Here is a 23020-nt window from a genome sequence, read left to right as displayed (position 1 = left end):
ACACAGTGAGACCCCATCTCTATTAAAAAAAAATTTTTTTTTAATTAAAACTTTTTTAAAAAGAAAAGAAAAAAAAAAGTCCAATGAAAATCTTCCTAGTTTTCCAAAAATGTGGCCCTTAGCAATCTTTCCCTGGATACTTCTTAATGGAGAAATGTAAGCAAAGCAAATAAGATGCCACATTAGCTTACAGCTGACTTTCCTATAGCTGAATTCCTACTGCTACAAGAAGCATCCTCCCTCCTTTTTTTCCACGTTGTCTGACAGTTTTGCAAAACCCAGATGGAAACAACCTATCCAGATGACAGAAATAAATCATCTTCCTGGTGAATCTTGCATTCTGAATTAGTAAGATGTACACAACCACAGCATGACAGCCACGTATTTCCAATCCTGAAATGAAATCCAGTTAAAAGTTGTGAAGACACAGAAGAACAGCTGTGTAAACTGTTCTGAGCTCAGATCTACGCAGGAGAGCTACAATACATTATCAGAATTTAAAAGATCACACACAAAAGCTTTAATACAGTGAGAGAAAAATGGAATTCAGTTTTATTGTGTCCTCTCTGAAACTTCCATTTACACCATGGCCTCATCTATCAAGAGGAAGAAAAGGCCCTGCCTTATACCATAAAAATCAAGTACTCATGTACTTGTTGGAGGTGGCAGGATATTTGTTTCTCCAGTTTTTTGGCTCCGAGAAATTACACTTTCAGTACCAGCATAGTGAGGAACCACTGGCAAACTGTTGGAAATGTCTTCTGGATTAGTCAGTGTACCATTTCATAAAGTGCTTCTGGAGTTAAAATCTGCCAAGCTGTCAAAAGTGTCCACACTTTTGCAACAAAGGATAAAAGAATCCCAGTGGGTATCACTGAGTCCTTCCCAGCTGGGTCTCATTATTGGCACTGCTGCTTTAACCTCCAAGGCGCTGGCCCTCACCCCAGGCGAAGCCTCCTGGCCGTTCTTCAGGTAGTGGATTGTAATTTGGATCCTCATCTGGTGTATCAAAAATAGCTTTCCTAAAAGACAGGCAACAGATATAATTTGGTCCCAGAGTCATCTCAGGTCCAAAGTACTACAAGGTCAGTTCAGGTCCCACAGGGTTTCCACCCATAGGTAAGCACTACACCCGCCTGCCAATTAAACAGTCAACATATTGTAAGAGCATCTATAATTATTAACATTTACATTAGCTTTTATCTTTCACTGATTTTTACTAGAAAAGCAACCCAAATCATAATAATTATAGAGAAGGAGAAAACAAGAGATTAGCAAAATATCCTAAATTCCCAGAGGTAACTATTGTCAATGTTTCAGTTATTCTTTGGGAACTTTTACATTATGTAATTTTACAAAAGTTAGATCACACTACTTTTGTAAGCTGACTTTCACATATTTATCATTAATGTCTCCCCATAACCAAGGTATCACCCAAGTGTCCATCAACAGGTGAATGAACAAAATATGGTACATACATATTACAGAATTTTTTTTTTTTTTGAGATGGGGTCTCGCTCTGTTGCCCAGGCTGGAGTGCCGTGGTGCGATCTCGGCTCACTGCAACCTCTACCTCCTGGATTCAAGCAATTCTCCTGCCTCAATCTCCCGAGTAGCTGGGATTACAGACACCCGCCACCATGCCCAACTAATTTTTGTATTTTTAGGAGGGACGAGGTTTCATCATGTTGGCCAGACTGGTCTCGAACTCCTGAACTCAGGTGATCTGCCCACCTCGGCGTCCCAAAATGCTGGGATTACAGGCATGAGCTACTGTACCTGGTCAACATGGTAAAACCCTGTCTCCACCAAAAATACAAAAATTAGCCTGGCACGGTGAGGCAGGAGAATCGCTTGAACCTGGGAGGAACAGGTTACAGTGAGCTGAGATTGCTCCATTGCACTCCAGCCTGGCAACAGAGCAAGACTGTCTCAAAAAAAAAAGGAAGGAAATTCAGACACATGGTACAACATGGATGAACCTTGAGGACTTTACACTAAATGAAATATGAAATAAGCCAGACAAAAAAGGACAAATATTGTATGATTCCACTTATGAGGTACATAGAGTAGTCAAATTCAGAGAAACAAAACAGAATGGTGGTGGCTGGGGTGGCGAGTTGTTTAATGAGTACAGAGTTGCAGTTCTGCAGGATGAAGAGAGTTCTATGGATGGTGGTGATGGCAGCAAAATAGTATGAATATACTTAATGCCACTGAACATTTAAAATTAGTTAAGATGGTGAATTTTATGTTAGGTATTATTTTACTTAAAAAATTCACAAGGTATCCCAAGAAAAATTACTGCAGAACATAGGAGGGGATAGTAAATGTCCAAAAGACTCTCTAAGTACTAGGATGTAGTAATTCAAAACCTCACTAAAGAAGGAACCATTAAAGCAGCATCCTCAATTTGCACTTATATTTCTACTTGTAATCCCCCACAGTTGATAAAATTAGAAATGTATTTGAAAACTTCTAATTTATACTGGAGTCAGAAAAACTATACTTCAAAATGAGTTTTTAAAATTCTTATGAATTAACAATAAAAACAAACCAACAGAAAAAAATGGGCAAAGGGCTGAATAGGCAATTCAAAAAGGAAATCCATGTGGTCAATAAACGTGAGAATGTTTGCTCTCACAATAATCAAAGGAAAGTACATTAGAAACTGAGATCCTGGCCAGGCGTGGTGGCTCATGCCTGTAATCCCAGCACTTTGGGAGGCCGATCACCTGAGGTCAGGAGTTCAAGACCAGCCTGACCAACATGGTGAAACCCCATCTCTACTAAAAATACAAAATTAGCCGGGTGTCGTAGTGCATGCCTGTAATCCCAGCTACTCAGGAGGCTGATGCAGGAGAATCACTTGAACCTGGGAGGCGAAGGTTGCAGTGAGCCGAGACTGAGCCTCTGAACTCAAGCCTGGGCAACAGAGTGAGAATCCTTAGCAATGACAACAAAAACAAAACTGAGACCCCTTCTACTGCCCAAACATTAGCAGGATGGGGGTGGGGGCACAGCCTGGTATAGGGAGTCAAGAGCCCCATCAGACCATGCACACATGGAGGTGGCCCGACGAGATGTTAGCCTGAGTAGGGTGGGGAGGCATCCCCGTAAGAGGGCAGCCTGGTCTGGGGAATCTGAGGGTGAGTGAGACGATCAAGGCATCCATATGGGGGAGGTGGAGACTATCACAAAAGACTGGTTACATATGAGGGGTAATTAGGTAGGTAAAACATTAATCATAATAAGAATCAGGTTAGGACAGATGGAAAGGGCAGATGGAAAGCAGTGGTACATTCACACAACCAAATAATACTCAGCAATAAAAAGGAACAAATTACCAATAAATACAAGAACACAGATGAGTCTCAAAAACATTATGTTGAATGAGAGAAGCCTTTTACCAAAGAGTACATGCATACTGTACGATTCTACTCATGAAGCTGCACAACATGAAAAACTAATCTATAGAGGAACAAAATCAGAATAGCAATTGCTTCTTGGGGGACAGGTGCAATGACTGACAAGGAAGGATATCAGGGAACGTTCTGATTGATGGTAATTTTCTGTCTTGATAGATACACAGAAGTGTGCATTTATAGAAACTCAGTTGACATACTCAAGATTTATTTTGTTGCACATAAATACTGAACTCTAGTTACTGATATGCATACTCAAGTATACAAGGAATTAAGTATACATATAATGGCACATACATTTTGGATTGGAAAGCTAGATGTAGGGATAGGTGTGCAAAAAGAATAGGGAACTATTAATTACAGAATCTATGTGGTGGCTACATGAAGCTCACTCCAATTTTTTTCTGATTTCCTATAAGTTTGGAAATTTTCATAATAAAATACTGGAGGAAACAAATAGGAAAAAAGCTAGAACGAACCATGAGGTAGTACTAGAAATGGGAGTATAGTATAAACCCATGTTTTTAAAAATACATAGATCTAAAAATATACATTTGTATACATTATCATACATACATACAATTCCACTGCTCTGTTCACTGAGAGGATCTGGGAATAGCAACACTCCAATAGCAATGAGCACATCTAGCACCCAGATCTTGGCTTCTAAATACCATTCTCCACTTTAAAGGAACCAGGGCTCCTTGAAGAAACAGCTGATTCTAGGACTGGATCAAGGAGAGCACAGGATGAGCCTGGTATATCTTGTTGTGCCAGAAAACAATTGCAAAAAATAAAACAAAATAAAAAGTGGGCTGTAGTGGCTCACACCTGTAATCTCAGTGCTTTGGTAGGCCAAGAGACAGGAGGATCACCTGAGGACTGGAGTTTGAGACTAGTCTGGGCAACATAGAGAGACCTCGTCTCCACAAAAAAAAATATTTAAGAAAGAAAATAAGCAGAGGTTGGTGGTATGCACCTGTAGTCCCAGCTACTCAGGAGGCTGAGGCGGGAAGATCACTTGAGCCCAGGGGTTTGAGTTAACAGTGTGCTATTATCATACCACTGCACTCCAGTCTGGACAATGGAGTGAGACCCTATACTGCATATGTAATTTCCTGGAGGACTGAAATTGTTTCAAAACATTTTTTAAAAATCATAAACAATGAGACATCATCCTATAACTATTCAACTAGGAAAGGGTAAATAAAATGTCTCCCTTGTTTGATGAGGATGTGCAGAAATGAACAGTTATAAATGCTAGTTGAAATGTAAACTTGAACATCCATTCTGGAAGGCGTTTGGCAACAAAATAGCAATTCCACTTCTAGGAATTATCTTTTGAAAATAATCATGGATGTGTGCAGAGATTTAGCTACAAGGATATTCACCACTCCAATTATAGACGAGAAAACCAAGCACTAATGTCAATGTCCATCAATAAGGGATTAGTAAAATTATGCCATATCCACACCATGGAATATCACCTGTTATAATTTTATAACACTTTAGGATGGAAAAAACAATTCTGACATATTAATTTCACAAGGTTACAAAAATTGTTTTTTGAGACAGGGTGCCACTCTGTCCCTCAGCCCAAAGTGCAGTGGTGCGATCTTGGCTCACTGCAGCCTCAACCCCTCTGGGCTTGAGCAATCCTTCCACCTCAACCTCTCAAGTAGCTGGGATTACAAGCATGTGCCACCATTTGCAGCTTTTGTAGAGATGGGGTTTTGCCACGTTGCCCAGGCTGGTCTCAAACTCATGAGCTCAAGTGATCCATCTGCCTTCGCCTCTCAAAGTGCTGGGATTACAGGAATGTGTTATGTTGTCCAGGCTGGAATGCAGTGGCTATGTTAAAGGCCTGGCCCAAGAAGAGCAGTGGCTATTCACAGGCTCAGTCATAGTGCACTATGGCCTTGACTGGCTCAGCGTTTTTTAGAAAGTACAGACAGTAAAGACTGAAGAATACACACTGAAAAGTTAACAATGATAGCCACTGCTATACCCAAGTGTGGACAATTTCACTTTCTTCTTTTTGCTTAACTAGTCTACAACAAACATTTTAAAACAAAAACTCACATTTCACTTCTCAATTGAGCCCTTTTTAATATGGCATCTCCCAAGGATACCAAATTCCAGAGTAGAAAGAGGTCTCATAAATCAAAGTTCTACTGCACTCCAGCCTAGGTGACAGAACGAGACCCCATGTTTAAAAAAGAAAGAAAGAAAGAAAGAAAGAAAGAAATCAAAGTTCTACCTCAGGAAACTGAATTGCAAAAAAGAAGGGACTTGCTCTATGGCTGGTCAGTGGGACAGCTACACCTGGTTTCCAGTCCAAAGCTATTTGCACTCTGCTTCACTTCTTATCTCAACCACCTGCTCGGCAGGCCACAAAGTCCACCATCAGAAACTTTCATCAGTTTTGCCCATTTTGCTACCTTACTTCACTAAACGTGGACAGTGGCTTTCATAAAACCAGCAGGCTCCTCCTGGAATAGGAAGTTCTAGTGGTCATCTGGAACAACGATTACCAGGTTACTCCCAAGATATCCTGAGCCTGTTAACCTTGCTCTTGCCACAACCCTGGCACTGTCTGCTCCTACCCAATCCAAGTGCTCTTCAACTGCAGCCAGACTGCTCAATCTGCAAATAGTTACTGACCTGAACTATGTGTACTAGGAGCTAGGGGAGCCGAAGAAAACACAGATCATGCCCTCTGTCCTGGTTTGCCTGTAAGAGTATGTAACCTGGTGTTAAAATACTCACAAAATAGATGGTGTTTTCAGAATTCTTATTCCACCAGGCTGATTGGGAAATACATCTTCCAAGAAAAAATAAATGTGTCCAACTGCAATACCTAGAGTCAAGCAGAAATAAAGGATGAGGGAGAGAATTAAAATTTAGATGGCAGGTAGACCTACCAACATAAATCAACTACATTTAGGATGAATGTCAACATAATTATTAAAAATTAATGAACTAATATTGTAGTATTTTACAATAGGTAATACATGAAGGCCAAACAGAATAAACATGAAAAATAGTGGTAAAATACTTTTACAGGTAAAATGACTTAAAAAATAGTGAGAAGAGCCTTACCCAAAAGGTCCACAATGATTGAGTTCCCCAACAACAAGGAAAAGCCCATGAGCACCCAGGGCAGAAAGGGGGCCTGGAAGTTGAGAAGGCCGAAGAAGTTCATGCGGACATAGGGGTTCCTTCGGCTCCACACGTAGACGAGCATTATTGTAAAGGCCTGGCCCAAGAAAACTAAGCTCACAAACAGACCAAAAAGCTAGCAGATGACATTAAGGAAAATATCAACATGAAAAGTTTAATAGGGAAGACTGAGCAGGAGAACTAAAGATTGTGTTCTAACAAAAGTTTGAATTGGAAAAGTCAAGTTGTTACATCTTTAGAACAGAAGGAAAAAAACCCAGAAAATAATTACCCAGAGCAATCAGGCAAAAATCTGCTTAGGCTAAATTATTGAGATTTACAGCTACTTCAAACAAATAATTCTGCTTTCGTGAAGTTTCTTGCCTCTTTGGAAAATGTGTTAATTCTTCGTTCAATAATTATATTAAAGCTTGCTCACGATTAGCACCTTTACAGAGGTGAATAAAGCTAGCTGGAATAAAACCATCTTGTCGGACCGTACCATATCTAAGTCTATTGTACAGATGAAAATTCTTTTTCTGAAAAATAATTTATTGGTTTTGAAAGCCACCAAGTAAATGTCTTACCAACTTAGTTTAAAAGTGAAGTACGCCAAGCAGCAATGATAGTAACTGAGATGCTTAACAGGAACCCACCTGGGTTAAAAGTTCCTGTGACTTGCTCTTCCTGTCCGACTGCTAGGCTTGGAAACTTGTCACAGAAAATGTGCTGTAAAATAAATGATAGCGCCCTGAAGCTAAGATCTGCAGATCTACTTTTATCTGTTTGTTCCGAATATCTAGAGAATTGTGGGAGACAGATGACAAGTTTTAGGAAGAGCCAGGGTGTTCTTCAACATTTTCCCGTAGGTTTTCTATTTGTTGAAGGATACGGTCATTAAGAATCCACCAAAAAGGAACATAAATACAAAGTCTGCTGTCCGACCTCGGAAAGAGCCTTCTTCTAGCATTCGACAGTAACGATATCTTAAGTTCCAAGTTAAGAAAATATTCAGCACACGAATATGAACAAAGTAAAAACTTAATGTTATCTTGTAAGTACACTTGGATTCCATATTATTTGTAAGAAGTCAAGTCTTCATTTGTGTAAGAATGTTTGAGTGGTAATGTGATTACTCTTTTACCAAGCATTTTAGAAAAGGTCAAGACCAGCATCATTTTTAACAAACTGTCCCTGGCTGGGAACTAATACAGATGACACACAGACATGCTTTCAGTCCCCTATCCTTTTTTTCTTTTTTTTTCCCTTTCGAGACGAGTCTCGCTCTGTCATCCAGGCAGGAGTGCAATGGCACAATCTCGGCTCACTGCAAGCTCTGCCTGCCAGATTCAAGCAATTCTCCTGCCTTAGTCTCCTGAGTAGCTGGGATTACAGCTGTGCACCACCACACCAGGCTAATTTTTCACCACGTTGACCAGGCTGGTCTCAAACTCCTGACCTCGTGATCCACCCACCTTGGCCTCCCCAGGTGCTGGGATTACAGGTGTGAGCCACCACACCCGGCCCTCCAGTCCCCTACTAAACCTTTAAAAATTTGTATTGTCTTTCCTGTGCTCAGCCACACCTTAATCTGCACCATCTTTGCTTCTCCACGTCCTAACTTGGAAGAAATCCGCAGCAAGAAGCCTTGTGTGCTAAACTACTTTTCCAGGCCTGGCAGGTTGAGCACCTCAGTCAATAAAGATGAATCATGAGGAGAAAAAACTTTACTGGAAACTTCTCAGAATGATATACTACACAGGACTTAAAATGGATTCCTGCCATCCTCGGGAAGGAATGCAGCTGCAGATGAGCTGAACTGTAACTCCCTCTTCATACAGAGGGCAGGGGTGGAGGAGGAATGCCCTGCTCTGTGGCCCCAACTGCCACTGGATCAGAGCTGGGGTTTTCCTTTCAACAAACGGGAACTTGACAAGCCCAGCAGACACAATCACTGTCTTTCAGCCAGTAGTTCCAGCAACCACGACCCAAGGAGATCTCAAGTTTCCACTCCTCATGAACCCACTCCAAAACTTATGCCCAAATTCTACTAAATTATCATTGTATTCAGGTTGTTTTACCGCTTTGTACCTGTTGGTGTTACTGTGGAGGTATGCCTCAAATCAATTCTCCCCTCCCTTGATCAGATTTGTAAGTAACAAAAAAGCAGAGGTGCTATCTTTTTATGGTTAAAACCTCCCATTTGAACAAACAGTGACCTACAAACATTTTCAAAACATTACTACCTAACCAACTACTTTATGCACCACCGACCCAGAAATTACAGCTAAGATGGTACCAAAAACAAATAACAGGATTAAAAGTTTCAACTTAATTTTTTACTTCCTAAGAAAACAAAGTTTTGATGCTGACCCCATTTAATAAAGGATACAGAAAAATCATGTTAAATAAAAAATTGAATCCGACTGGCCCAAAAAATAAGAAATTGGTGATTAATCTCCATATCTGTTAAAAAAAAAAATCAAGAGAAAGATGTATTAAGTAAAATAAATTACCAGGAAACAGTTCCATATTAATACAAAAGATACATCCTATGACTGCGATGGTTGAGAAGCCTTGGACAGAGTGATATTCTGTTCTGAAACAAAAACAGGGGCACATAATCTGATGTTAGATTTTTTTTTTTGCTGCTTTTAGTTCAAAGTCTGAAAGGCATCGTTGTGACTGTGACATTTATAGTAATAGAACAGAAAATTTTAAATTGTGATCATCTTATCGAGAAAGTTTGGTAGGAAGGCTAGGTTAATTTGCCGAACAGAAAACAGTGCTTTCGTGTGTAGTATCATCATATAATAAATAGAACTGACATACCAGAGAAAAACTTCAGGGTCTAATATAAATTGCTGAGAAATGTTTACATCAGGCAGTCACAAACATCAAAAAGAAAGGAAAATTCTTTTTTTTTTTAATTAAAACTTAAAAAAAAAAAATAGAGACAGGTTCTCACTATGTTGCCCAGGCTGACTCAAACTCCTGGCCTCAAGGGATCATCCACCTCAGCCTCCCAAAGTGCTAGGATTAGAGGCCTGAGCCACTGCACCTGGCCAGAAGGGAAAATTCTAAGGCAAATACCCAAGTTCTAATCTGAACAAATGGCCAACTCCCTGTAAGAACTAATGGTCTAATAATTACAGTCTACTTGGGAGATACAAGAACACTCATTTTCTTTTTCCTTTTTTTTTGAGACAGAGTCTCGCTGTCACCCAGGCTGGAGTACAGTGGCACAATCGCAGCTCACTGCCTCCCAGGTTCAAGCAATTCTCCTGCCTTAGCCTCCCAAGTAGCTGAGATTACAGGTGTGCACCACCACACCAGGCTAATATTTTTATTTTTAGTAGAGGCAGGGTTTCATCATGTTGGCCAGGCTGGTCTCAAACTCCTGACCTCAAATGATCCACCCACCTCAGCCTCCCAAAGTGCTGGGATTACAGGCGTGAGCCACCGCGCCCAGCCAAACACTCATTTTCTTGTTGGAAACCCTGATACACCCTTCCCTACCCAACCTCTCCACACCCACAGTAACCACTCACAATGGTAGAGTGCTTAACATTTTAAAATGTCTACTATCTGTTGTGATCCTGTGAGACAAGCAAGTTAATTCACAGATAGGAAACTAAAAGACTAAAAGTTGAATAACTAGCTGATACTAGTTATTCAGCTAAAAGTTGAACTACTAGCTGAACACTAGTTACTCAGCTGAAAGTTGAACTTTTAAATGTCCTGACCAAGGACCCGCAGGAGTAGATGGAGACTGATGGCAAATCTCAAAGTCCTAACTCCAAATGTCATCAAGAGTTTAACAGTTTAACCCCAGGCAGAGTAAAACCAAGCAAGCCAAGTAGGAAGCAAGACTTACTTGGATGGAACTACAGCTCCATGTGAGTATTGTGGGAACACAGTGACAAGAGATGACAGGACTACTTTACAAATCACTAAATTCTTGAGAATTGGTAACTATTAAAGTTGAAACAATTCAGTTCTACATATTAATTATCCAGATTTTAGAGTCCTCATCCTAGTGAGGAGACAAGCATACACATAACTGCAAAGTAAAGGTGAGAGATGCTCTAAAACAAAGGAGGATGAGTACATAAAGGTTACACAAAAGCTGCGTTTTGAAAGGCAAGCCAGAGTTCAATGGGTATAAAGTGAATGAAACACATTTGAGACAGAGGGAACAGCATGTGTAGAGGCACAATTATTGGCTTTTGGGTCTCTCCCCTACTCCAACTATGGTCTGTAAGATCATCTTGGAACAGAAAAATCCATGTTTCTTTTAGCATTTTGAGACAGAGTTTCGCTCTTGTCTCAGAGGCTGGCATAATCTCGGCTCATTGAAACCTCCACCTCCCGGGTTCAAGTGATTCTCCTGCCTCAGCCTCCCCAGTAGCTAGGATTACAGGCATGTGTCATCACGCCCGGCTAATTTTTGTATTTTTAGTAGAGACAGGGCTTTACCATGTTGGCCAGGCTGGTCTCGAACTCCTGACCTCAGGTGATCTGCCTGCCTCAGCCTCCCAAAGTGCTGGGATTACAGGCGTGAGCCACTGTGCCCAGCCTCTTTTGACATTTTAATCACCGGAAAGGACCATCTCCCACTGTAATCTAATAAACCACCACATAGCTTTAGATGTTTGGAATTTTGTTAGTATGATCTGATCACTGGAAGACAGATCACAATTTAAAAGCACTAACAGAATTGAGTTTCTGGACCATCATGATAACACCAAGGTGGTGGGCGTGCCTAGGTGGTGAATGGACAAAATAAGGCCATCCCTGCAGAGACAACCCCTAAGCAGCTAGCTGGTCACTCTCCTCTCATACTACAACATTAAGTCTAAACCAGTGATTTCCGAATACAGGAACTGGACACATCAAAACGATGCAGGGAACTTTAAAAATGAAACACAGATTTTAATTCCTACCCTTGCAAATTCTGATTTGGTACTTGTTGAGGAGCTTGGGAATCTCTTCAAAGTTCCCTAAGGGATTCTCAAGTCCAACCAGGCTGCAGAATCACTGCTTTACATCCTGACAAGACAACTTATAATCAAAGGTCCCCCATGGGGTTCTTTTTTAGGATAGTGTACAACGGGATTTGCTACTAAACAGTAAGTAAAAGAAGAAACTGAAGCATTAATCACTATTGTGATGAACCACTTACTTGAAAGTGTTTAAAGATTAATTCAGGATTGAAGTACAACTGAAAAGGTGTGATCAATTCCAACTGCTGAAATAGAAAAAGAGCTTCTTAAAGCAAATCAACCAAGAAACAAAATTTCACCATTTACAACAAAGGATTAGTAGGTCTAGCAATTTCCAACTCTCGGTCAATTACTGATTTTCTTTAAGCCTTTCTTCTTAGGCCAGAGGAAGAGGTTGGTAAAGAATTCTCTAGAATTGGTATAATTCTTTGTATCCTCAATACCTAACACAAAAAAGTTTATGTTGCAATAGTTGAGGCTGACATGAAGAAATGAGGCAGACAGGTGGTGATATTTTAGACACAGGACAAATAAAAACAGCTGCTATGAATCTACCCACCACATGGGCACCACCTGAAACAGCCGTGTGAAACAACAAAACTCACTTGAAATAACGGAGACTCGAGACCCTGCCACCGTTGGGGCTGGGTACCTCCAGCTAGCCCTTTGTTACCCAGAGACCCTCTTTATTATAAGCCACTCCCCTCTGGACAGTTTCCACCTTGCTTTCCTCATTCCTGTTTCTTCATAAAACGGACCTTCCTCTCACTAGTCACCACGGTACCACCTGGCCATTGGCAGAGCTCTCGGACACATTTCTCGGGTGGGAGGCTCCCGCAACCCTAACCCGGTATAGGTCCGGCCCTCATCTCTTAGAAACTGACCTGACCCCCCATGAAGCAGCACTCCCTTCTCAGGTCACTGGATAAGCATTCTCGGCGCCAACTCGAACCCCAGAGTAATCCCTGTACGTCTCCAACCATCCCCGGGACCAGCCCCTCTGGGCCTCCCCGAAGCCCAAACCCCAGTTTCCTGAAGACCCAGTCATATCCAGCCCAGATAATGAGAAGGTGGCACTGCAGCTGCTCACCACGGCGGCGGTGGTGAGGACGCAGGCCGTGGTGTAGGCGCGGCTGACCGGTGGGATCTGCAGGTACTCCAGCCGCAAGCTCTGGTACGCCATCTTCCCCACCGTCGCCTGCCCCCCTCACTTCCCCTTCCGCCAGCAGGCCCAGGCGGCTGGGCGGGACAAAGGCCTCCCCCGCGCCCGCTTTAGGGTTCCCGCGGCTGCCCAATCAACGCCAAGCAATCGGCCAGCCGCCAATCCGTAGAGACTTAAGGAAGGCACATCCGCCAATCACGAGTTGCGTGGCCACCGCCCCCCCCAGCGCCCCAAGTACAGGTTCCTTCTGCCAATCCCCGCCGGCCACAGCTAACTTTCCCGCCCAGCCCCTTTCTGTCATAATTGACGTGTCCCCAACCAGCCAATCAGGAACGCGAGAGTATCCCGCGTTTACTTTCGCTCGCCGAGGCGCGTATCAGTCGGAATTTTGGGGAGCCAACCGCGCCGTCTGTCGCTGGCAAGCCAGCGGCGGTTTAAAGGAGGTGGCGGGAAGCCTGTGTGTGCTCGAATTCGTGACCCTCATGGTCGCTCCGGTAAGTACTGCGGGGCAGCATTTTCTCTGAGGAGAAGCGGGGACGGGCGAGACTGGCTTAGGCGGCATCGCGAGGGAGCGCGGCGGCCCGTGGGTCGGCCTTACAGCGGGCTCCAACCTGAAGGTCCCAGCATGCAGCGCGGGCTCGGGGCCCGACGGATGCCGGGAGCCGGCCGGAAGTTCCGGCGCTCTGGCTTCTGGGTCCTGTCCAGCGCGATCGCCGGGTCTTCGCTTAACTCACTAAGATGGCCTGGGCACCTCTGCGTTGAATCGGCAAATACTGATCAAGCCACATTTATTCTGCCTTCAGGAACTCTTTAAGTCTAGCAGAGAAGATGAGGCGGTAGAAGTTTATCAGCCAGTGCCCGAAGAGAGGTCCTGATGGGAATTCAAAGGAAGGAGTTAATCAAGGAAGTGTATTTTTTGTTGTTAGCGATGGCGCACATCTGTAATCCCAGCTACGTGGGAGGCTGAGCTAAGAGGATCACTTGAACTTAGGAGGCCGAGGTTGTAGTGAGCCAACATCATACCACTGCACTCCAACCTGGGCGAGAGAGTGAGACTTTGTCTCAAAAAACAAAAACAAAAATAACAACAACAAGAAAATTAGCCAGGCATGGTGGCCTGCACCTGTAGTTCTGGCTACTTGGGAGGCTGAGGTGGGAGGATTGCTTGGACCCGGGAGGTTGAGGCTGCAGTGATCCGTGATTGTGCCACTGCACTCCGGCCTGGGTGACAGAGCCAGAACACGTCTCACAAAAAAAAAAAAAAACCAGAAATCCTACCTTACATATACGGCCAAACAGTTATAACCACTCTATATTTAGCCATTACAAACGTAAATTTTTATTTTATTTTATTTTATTTTTTTGAGACGGAGTCTCACTCTGTTGCCCAGGCTGGGGTGCAGGGGTGCGATCTTGACTCACTGCAAACTCCGCCTGGGGTTCCAGTGATTCTCCTGGCTCAGCCTCCCGAGTAGCTGGGATCACAAGTGCCCACCACCACGCCTGGCTAATTTTTGTATTTCTGGTAGAGATAGGGTTTTGCTATGTTGGCCAGGCTGGTCTTGAACTCCTGACTTCAGGTGATCTGTCCATCTCGGCCTCCTAAAGTGGTGAGACTACAGGCATGAGCTATTGTGCTCGGCCTACAAACATAAATTCTTAAGATTAGCTGCATCTTCCCATAAGAAGATTTGACTGTACTGCTTATTGCAAATTATTTCATAAAGTGCATTCTAAATTCACCTGATAATTGAAGTAGCAGTTTGTTTTAGCTAATTGCCTTTATCTGAATAATAAAACTTCTCTTATTTCTATGACAAGCATATCATTTCATCTCAGAAAAAGATGCCTAAGTTGAATTCCCACAATGGCAAGGAGATAGGGGTTTATTTTCCTAGATGTTTATATTTGAGAGGAATTGCTTGCAGACCCTTAAAAAAACATGTCAGGGTTATAAAGCTGACAAGGGACTTACTCATCTTCTAACTGGGGTTTTTTCATATGGCTTGGCTGGAGAACAAGCAAATTGAGGACATCAGCAGTGGAGTGATCAAAATGATAGATCATGAGGCCTAAAATGAATAAGGAAAGAAGAGAAATGGGAGAGGCCGAGAACAGAAAGAGAGGGTGGAGGGGCTGTAAGTCTTGAAGATTAGGGTGTAATATGAGTATATAAGAATTGGAAGAATTTTATAGGAGGTGGTAGTCAAAAAGTAGAAGCAGTTTGGAAGAGTGGTTACAAATATCAAGAGCCAGGTGGCTAAAAGGTGGAGCTATAGGTCATTGAAGCTCAAGAAACTGAATCTCTAGGGCATTGGTTAAGTCATCTGTTTAGACTTCAAAGTTTTCTAGGATGGTAATTCAGAAGACTGTGATCTGTGCCAAAGTCACAGGTAAGGGAAGTGAACAATGAGGAGGGGAACAGGGAGGGTATAGGCTGATGGAAGGAACCTCAGAGAGGCAAGAGTTTATATTCTGTTGTGGAAGTGGCATCAGGTATAAAGGAAAACAAACTCCTTATTTTTTGTTTATTTGCTGCTTTGTTTGCTATCTGTAATGTGATTTGTTATCCTGCAGAAGATTTTTTTTCCAAATGAATTATTTCCTTTTTACATTTGCAGGTTTTTCACACCTGAAAATAACATAGCAAAATAAGCCAAGATGTCTGTGGATCCAATGACCTATGAGGCCCAGTTCTTTGGCTTCACGCCACAAACATGCATGCTTCGGATCTACATTGCATTTCAAGACTACCTATTTGAAGTGATGCAGGCCGTTGAACAGGTTATTCTGAAGAAGCTGGATGGCATCCCAGACTGTGATATTAGCCCAGTGCAGATTCGCAAATGCACAGAGAAATTTCTTTGCTTCATGAAAGGACATTTTGATAACCTTTTTAGCAAAATGGAGCAACTGTTTTTGCAGCTGATTTTACGTATTCCCTCAAACATCTTGCTTCCTGAAGATAAATGTAAGGAAACACCTTATAGTGAGGAAGATTTTCAGCATCTCCAGAAAGAAATTGAACAGTTACAGGAGAAGTACAAGACTGAATTATGTACTAAGCAGGCCCTTCTTGCAGAATTAGAAGAGCAAAAAATTGTTCAGGCCAAACTCAAACAGACGTTGACTTTCTTTGATGAGCTTCAAAATGTTGGCAGAGATCATGGGACTAGTGATTTTAGGGAGAGTTTAGTGTCCCTGGTTCAGAACTCCAGAAAACTACAGAACATTAGAGACGGTGTGGAAAAGGAATCGAAACGACTGAAAATATCTTAATTGCTCAGTAGTCAAAAGGAGGAGCCTGTCAAAAAGTAGAATCATAAGGAATTTATACTAATGACTGTTCAAGCCAACCATACTTTTTATTAGATTTGCTTTGTCAACTCTTTCTTGTATTCTGTGTCTTCCTCTTTTTTGGTCCACTTTCCTGAGGTATGTGTGTACTTCTTTGAACGAGGCTGCAGCATCTGTTCCTTAGAGTCTTCTAATAAGTGGGAAGGGATCAAACGAAGAAGCCATGGCCAGTTAAAGATATTTGCAGAGTTGTACCTTGGTCATAAGTCCTTTGTGACCTTGATGATTTTGACTTACTCTTTGGATGAGACCAGATGAGAAAAGGATTAAACGAGTGGCTCCTTTAGTAGTAGTAGTATTTTTGAGGCAAGGTCCCTTTCTGTCACCCAGGTTATAGTAGAGTTCAGTGGCACAGTCTTGGCTCACTGCAACCTCTGTGTCCTGGGCTCAAGTGATCCTCCTGCCTCAGCCTCTCAAGTAGCTAGGACCACAGGTGCATGTCACCATGCTTTGCTAATTTTTTTGCAGAAACGAGGCCTCACTATATTGCCCAGGCTGAGTGACTTTCTTATTAACCAGTCATTACACTGCGGGACAGCCAACATAGAGTACTTGCTCTCACCCTGTACATTTTCTTACATCAGGGAGTCAATATGTAGTGGAAAGAAGCATGTAGCAAAAAAGACAACCTTGGTCTTTAATAAAAAAGAAATTGGTTTATTTCCGAAATAAATCTCCTGACAAAAATTCTGGTGATGTTAAGCAATGACTGTCTTAGAGTCCAGCCAGAGAAGACCTTACACAAAAAAAGAGAACCCACTGGAACAGAGAAGGAAGCGTGTAGCATACTCAGTAGTGAAATTTAATTTTACTGACTGTTACGTATCCATGCCAATTTGTTTTCATACTTCAGTTGGTTTTGGAATCTGCCTTATACCTAGTATTTAATTATTTATTCATACTCACAAGCATCAAATATTTAATTCCCTCAGTGGGAAATTTGTGTTTAAACTCAATGGAATCTAATATTTCTTTATATCATTAGTCCCTGTAAAATGTTAGGTCACCCAGGGAAAGGGGAGAAATAGCAATGGCTGCTCCTAAGGTGTTGCTTGCCCTCCATGTCTTCCTAAAGAGCAGAACTTGGAGTTTCTCCTTTATGTAGAGAAGAAGTAACTTAGGGTGTATTTGCAATGAAATATTCATAGATACTGAAAGCTTGTGTTTACATGAAATATGTTTATTATCAAGAAGTCCTTTTTCCAATTCTGTACATTAAATATATGTGTTTTAAAAGGTTTGGTTTTTATTTTCTGCTGTCTATAATGCCATGGTATATTTCTTTCCAGTATGACTTTTTACTCATTTGAAAACACTGTCCTTTTCACATTTGTAGCTTATTCAAAATCTGTAGTGGGTTGAACAGTGATCCCTCAAAAGATAGGTCCATGTCCTAATTCCTGGAACCTGTGAATGTTGCCTTATTCAGAAAAGGAGTCTTTGCAGGTATAATTAAGGATATGGAGATAAGGAGATCATCCTGCATTATTTGGATGGACCCTAAATCCAGTGAAAAGTGTCCTTATAAGAGAAAGGCAGAGGGAGATTTCAGACAAAAGGAGGAGGTATTACGACCTCAAAGGCAGGTTGGGGCCAGGCGCAGTGGCTCACACCTGTAATCCCAGCACTTTGGGAGGCCTAGGTGGGCCGATCACTTGAGGTCAGGAGTTCAAGACCAGTCTGGCCAGCATGGTGAAACCCTGTCTCTACCAAAAATATAAAAAATTAGCCAGGTGTAGTAGCGCATGCCTGTAATCCCAGCTACTCGGGAGCCTGAGGCAGGAGAATCGCTTGAACCCGGGAGGCGGAGGTTGCAGTGAGCGGAGATATCACCCCTGCACTCCAGCCTGGTGACAGAGCAAGACTCCATCTCAAAAAAAAAAAAAAAAAAAAGTTTGGAGTAATGCAGCCCCCACAAGCTGGAAGAAGCAAAGAAGAGATTCTCCCTTAGAGCCAACAGGTGGATTGCATTTCTGGCTTCCGGAACTGTGAGAGAATGTATTTCTGTTGTTTTAAGTCATCGGTCTGTTACAGCAGTCACAGGAAACGATATACCTATTAGCAGACATGTTAGTGAAATCAGAATATTGAGATATTCATGAGGATATAAACTGTCTATTAAGGAAACAACTGCTGAGGCCTTGTCATTATTACATGCAGTAATATGGTTCATCTTAATACAGTTAAGTATGGTCATGACCTGGATAGAAGGGTGAAATCCAGTGTTTGAACTCAGGGGTCCATTTCGTGTTGAGTACATGCTTAATAACTGCTGGGCATTACTGTTGCTGTTTGTCATGGTGGTGTCTCTGCAGAAATAATATAGTTGGCCCTATCGTCCTCCAATAAGTAAATTCTCCCTTCAGAAATTTACAAATGAATCAGAATTATATACAGCTGGTTACCCATTCTCTGCTTCCCTGGGATGCAAGGTTGTTTTAACGTGTGAAAATGCATCAATAGAACAGAATAAATAGAACCACAATAGAATAAAGGATAAAAATTGTCCCATCTCCCATCCAGCATCAATCACCCAATTTCTCACTCTTCCCCCCACCCCAATACTAGATCCCGTTGTTCTGTAATACCAAACCGTCCCTGGTTTTATTTATTCTCTACTGTCATGCCTATTCACCACTACATAATGGATGTAAATGCAAAAAAAAAAAAAAAAAAAAAAGCATAACTGGGTGCAGTGGCTCACGCCTGTAATGCCAGCACTTTGGGAGGCTAAGGCAGGCAGATTGCCTGAGCTCAGGAGTTCAAGACTAGTCTGGGCAACATGGTGAAACCCTATCTCTACTAAAATACAAAAATTAGCCAGGTGTGGTGGCGTGCTCCTGTAATCACAGCTACTTGGGAGGCTGAGGAATGAGAATTGCTTGAACCCGGAAGGTGGAGGTTGTAGTGAGCCAAGATTGCACCACTGCACTCCATCGTGGGTGATAAGAGTGAGACTCTGTCTCAAAAAGCAAAAAACAACAACAACAAAAAATTGCTGGCATGCACCTGCAATCCCAGCTACTCAGAAGGCTAAGGCATGAGAATCACTTGAACCCGGGAGGCAGAGGTTGCAATCAATATGAGACGAGGTCCTGCCACCACACTCTAGCCTGGGCAACAGAATGAGACTGTCTAAAAAAAAAAAAAAAAAAAAACAGGCTTGGTGGCTCACACCTGTAATCCCAGCACTTTGGGAGACTTGTTGTGGGAGAATTGTTTGAATACAGGAGTTCAAGACCAGCCTAGGCAACATAGTGAAACCCCATCTCTACAAACGAGACAAATCAGCCAGGCATGGTGGTGCATGCCTGTAGTCCCAGAGACCTGGGAGGCTGAGGTGGGAGGATAGCTCAAGTCAGGGAAGTTGAGGCTGCAGTGAGCCATGATTATGAACACTGCACTCCAGCCTGGGTAACAGAGTGAGACCCTGTCTCAAAAATAATAATAATAATAATAATAATAATTCCTGGACAAAATATAAGTAAATCAAATCCAGTAGTATATGAAAAGGATTATACACGATGACGAAGTGGGATGTATCCCAGGAATGTAATATTGGTTTAACATCTGAAAATGAATTAATGAAATACACCACCTCAATAGAATAAAGAACAAAAACTCTATGATTACCTCAGTAGACACATAAAAACATTTGACAAAATTCAACACCCCTCCATGACAGAAAACACTCAACAAATTAGGAACAGAAGGGAATTTCCTCAACCTGGTAAAGGACATCTATGAAAAACTCACAGCTAACATCACACTTAATGGTGAAAGACTGAATATCAGGAAAGAAAGCAAAGGGTGTCCACCCAGCATCCTATTCAGCATTGTGCTGAAGATTCTCCCAGGACAGTTACACAAGAAAAAGAAATAAAAGGAATCCAGATTGGAAAGAAAGATCATGTCTGCAGATGATACGATCTTGTCTAAGACCATCCTATTGTCATCTTAAACTATTAGAACTCATAGTTATAAGTATTAGAAGAAATAAATGAGTTTCAGCAAGGATTTAGAATATAATATCAATGTAAGAAAAGCTATTATTTTTCTTTTTTTGAGATAAGGTCCCGCTCTGTTGCCCTGGCTGGAGTGCAGTGGTAAGATCTCAGCTCACTGCAGCCTCAACCACCCAGGCTAAAGCGATCCTCCCACTTCAGCCTCCAGAGTAGCTGAAACCACAAAGAGCTTGCCACCACGCCCGACTAATTTTTAAAATTATTAGTAGAGATGAGGTCTTGCTATGTTGCCCAGGCTGGTCTCAAACTCCCGAGCTCAGTCTCCCAAAGTGCTGGGATTACAGGCATGGGCCACTGTACCCAGCCTCAATTATTTTTCTATGCACTAGCAATGAGCAAACAGGAAATGAAATTAAGAAAACAATTCTATTTTGAAGACATCAAAAATAAAATCCTTTGAAGAAATTTAACAGAAAATGTAGAAAACTCATTGTATTCGTCCGTTTTCATGATGCTAATACAGACACAATCCCTATCAAAATTCTAATGGACTTCTTTGTAGAAATTGGCAAGCTGATCCTGAAATGTATATAGAAATTCAAAAGACCTAGACTAGCAAAAGCAATTTTGACAAAGAATAGCAAAGTTGGAGAACTTGTACTTTCCAATTTCAATATTTACTGCAAATTCCAATTTCAATATTACAGTTATCAGGACTGTGTATTAATGGAATAAAGATAGACATATAGATACATATAATAGAAATAAGAATCCAGGCCAGACAAGGTAGCTCACACCTGTAATCCCGGCACTTTGAGAAGCCAAGGCAGGTAGATCACTTGAGGTCAGGAGTTCAAGACCAGCCTGGTCAACATAGCAAAACCCCATCTCTACTAAAAAAAAAAAAAAATACAAAAATTAGCCAGGCTTGGTGGTGCAAGCCTTTAATCCCAGCTACTTGGGAGGCTGAGGCAGGAGAATCGCTTGAAGCTGGGAGGTGGAGGTTGCAGTGGGCCGAGATCATGCCACTGCACTCCAGCCGGGGGGACAGAGTGAGACTCCGTCTCAAAAAAAAAAAAAAGAGAGAGACAGAATCCAGAAATTAACTCTCACACACACACACAAATTATTAAAAAACAACAAAACCCAGAAATTAACCCTCACATTTACAGTCAAATGATTTGGATAAGGGTGCTGGGATAATTCAATGGGGAAAGAAGAATCTTCTCAGCAGACAGTGTTGGGATAATTGGACACCCTCATACAAAAGAACGAAGTTGGATCCTGCTGCACACCATGTACAAATATGAACTCAAAATGGATCAAAGACCTACATTTAAGAACTAAAACTATAAAACTCTTAGAAGAAAACATGTATTAGGTTTAAATCTTCATAATCTGAATGGGTCAGTGGGTTCTTAGCTATGCCACTGAAAACATAAGCAACAAAGCAACAATAGATAAACTGGATATCATCAAAATTTAAAACTTTTGTGTTTCAAAGACACCATCACAAATGTGAAAAGACAACTCACAGAATGCGACAATAAATTGTAAATCATTTAATAATAGACTTGTATCTAAAATATATAAAGAACACTTAGAGGCCAGGAGTGGTGGCTCACGCCTGCAATCCCAGTACTTTGGGAGACCCAGGTAGGCGGATTGCCTGAGCTCGGGAGTTTGAGACTAGCCTGGGCAACATGGTGAAACTCTGTTTCTACTAAAATACAAGAAATTAGTCAGGCGTAGCAGTGTGCACCTGCCATCCCGGCTACTGGGGAGGCTGAGGCAGGAGAATTGCTTGAATCTGGGAGGTGGAGGTTGCAGTTTGCGGTGACACTGCACTCCAGCCTGGGCAATACAGTGAGACTCCATCTCAAAAAACAAAAACAAAAACAAAAAAAACCATCTCTACAAAAAATACAAAAATTAGCTGGGCCTGGTGGTGTTCACCTGTAGTTCCAGCTACTTAGGAGGCTGAGGTGGGAGAATTGTGTCAGCCCAGGAGGTGAAGGTGGCAGTGAGCCGAGACTGCGTCACTGCACTCCAGCCTGAGTGACAGAGCCAGACCTAGTCTCAAAAAAACAAACAAAAGAAACAAACAAAAAATGTCCCAATATCAATTGTAATTGTTGCACAACTCTGAGTATATTAAAAGTCATTGAATTGGCCGGGCGCGGTGGCTCAAGCCTGTAATCCCAGCACTTTGGGAGGCCGAGACGGGCGGATCACGAGGTCAGGAGATCGAAACCATCCTGGCTAACACGGTGAAACCCCGTCTCTATTAAGAAATACAAAAAACTAGCCGGGCGAGGTGGCGGGCGCCTGTAGTCCCAGCTACTCGGGAGGCTGAGGCCGGAGAATGGCGTGAACCCGGGAGGCGGAGCTTGCAGTGAGCTGAGATCCGGCCACTGCACTCCAGCCTGGGCGACAGAGCGAGACTCCGTCTCAAAAAAAAAAAAAAAAAAAAAAAAAAAAGTCATTGAATTGTACACTTTAAATGAATGAGTTGTAAGTTATATGAATTATGTCTTAATATAGCTGGTAAAAATAAGAATACACACTCCAGAAACAGTGCCTGGGTTTGAAATCTTGCTCCATTGCTGTGACCTTGGGCAAATCATCTCACCTATGCCTGTTTCCTCATCTGCCAAATGGGAATAATAATAGAACTTACCTCATAGGGTTGTGAGCATTCAATGATCTCATGCTATATAAAATACTAAGCCTGCCACCTGGTAAGTTCCATCATTAACAAAGTGAGCTCCATGAAGGCAAGGGTTGTCTCTGTTTTCCTGATAATTATCTCCAGTGCTTGGACCCTAACAAGCAATGACATAGTTAAAAAATTAATCTGGCCGGCCGCAGTGGCTCATACCTGTAATCCCAGCACTTTAGGAGGCTGAAGAAGACGGATCACCTGAGGTTGGGAGTTTGAGA

General features: G+C 42.1%; 2 protein-coding genes across 5 annotated transcripts in view; one reads left to right on the top strand and one right to left on the bottom strand.

The window, feature by feature from the left end:
• Window positions 1–524: 524 nt before the first annotated feature.
• Window positions 525–23020, bottom strand: part of DERL2 (derlin 2) — a 434214-nt gene continuing 411718 nt past the window's right edge. Inside the window, exons 2-8 of one of the 3 annotated variants that reach the window (XM_050765435.1) lie at window positions 12684–12786; window positions 11773–11838; window positions 8980–9053; window positions 7480–7573; window positions 6528–6723; window positions 6195–6285; window positions 525–1022 (exon numbers count right to left, since the gene is read on the bottom strand). In XM_050765435.1, coding sequence (XP_050621392.1) covers window positions 917–1022; window positions 6195–6285; window positions 6528–6723; window positions 7480–7573; window positions 8980–9053; window positions 11773–11838; window positions 12684–12776 — 720 coding nt within the window. In that variant the 5' untranslated portion in view covers window positions 12777–12786 and the 3' untranslated portion in view covers window positions 525–916. Of the gene's footprint in view, window positions 1023–6194; window positions 6286–6527; window positions 6724–7479; window positions 7574–8979; window positions 9054–11772; window positions 11839–12683; window positions 12855–23020 lie in introns of those variants that run through there. The other 2 variants (XM_050765436.1, XM_050765437.1) reach the window with 2 other exon arrangements.
• On the top strand, window positions 12993–17348 carry MIS12 (MIS12 kinetochore complex component). Of its 2 annotated transcripts, none has more exons than XM_050765507.1 (2): window positions 12993–13249; window positions 15377–17348. In XM_050765507.1, the coding sequence occupies exon 2, from the start codon at window positions 15417–15419 to the stop codon at window positions 16032–16034; it is 618 nt and encodes a 205-aa protein (XP_050621464.1). In that variant the 5' UTR covers window positions 12993–13249; window positions 15377–15416; the 3' UTR covers window positions 16035–17348. The 2 variants fall into 2 exon arrangements, with proteins under 2 accessions (XP_050621464.1, XP_050621465.1); XM_050765508.1 differs by lacking the exon at window positions 12993–13249 and adding an exon at window positions 13377–15148.

Source organism: Macaca thibetana, chromosome 16 (genome assembly GCF_024542745.1).
Source record: "Macaca thibetana thibetana isolate TM-01 chromosome 16, ASM2454274v1, whole genome shotgun sequence".
NCBI lineage: Eukaryota > Metazoa > Chordata > Mammalia > Primates > Cercopithecidae > Macaca > Macaca thibetana.
Note: the sequence above shows the minus strand (reverse complement) of the source record. Positions and strands in the feature narration are given on the sequence as shown.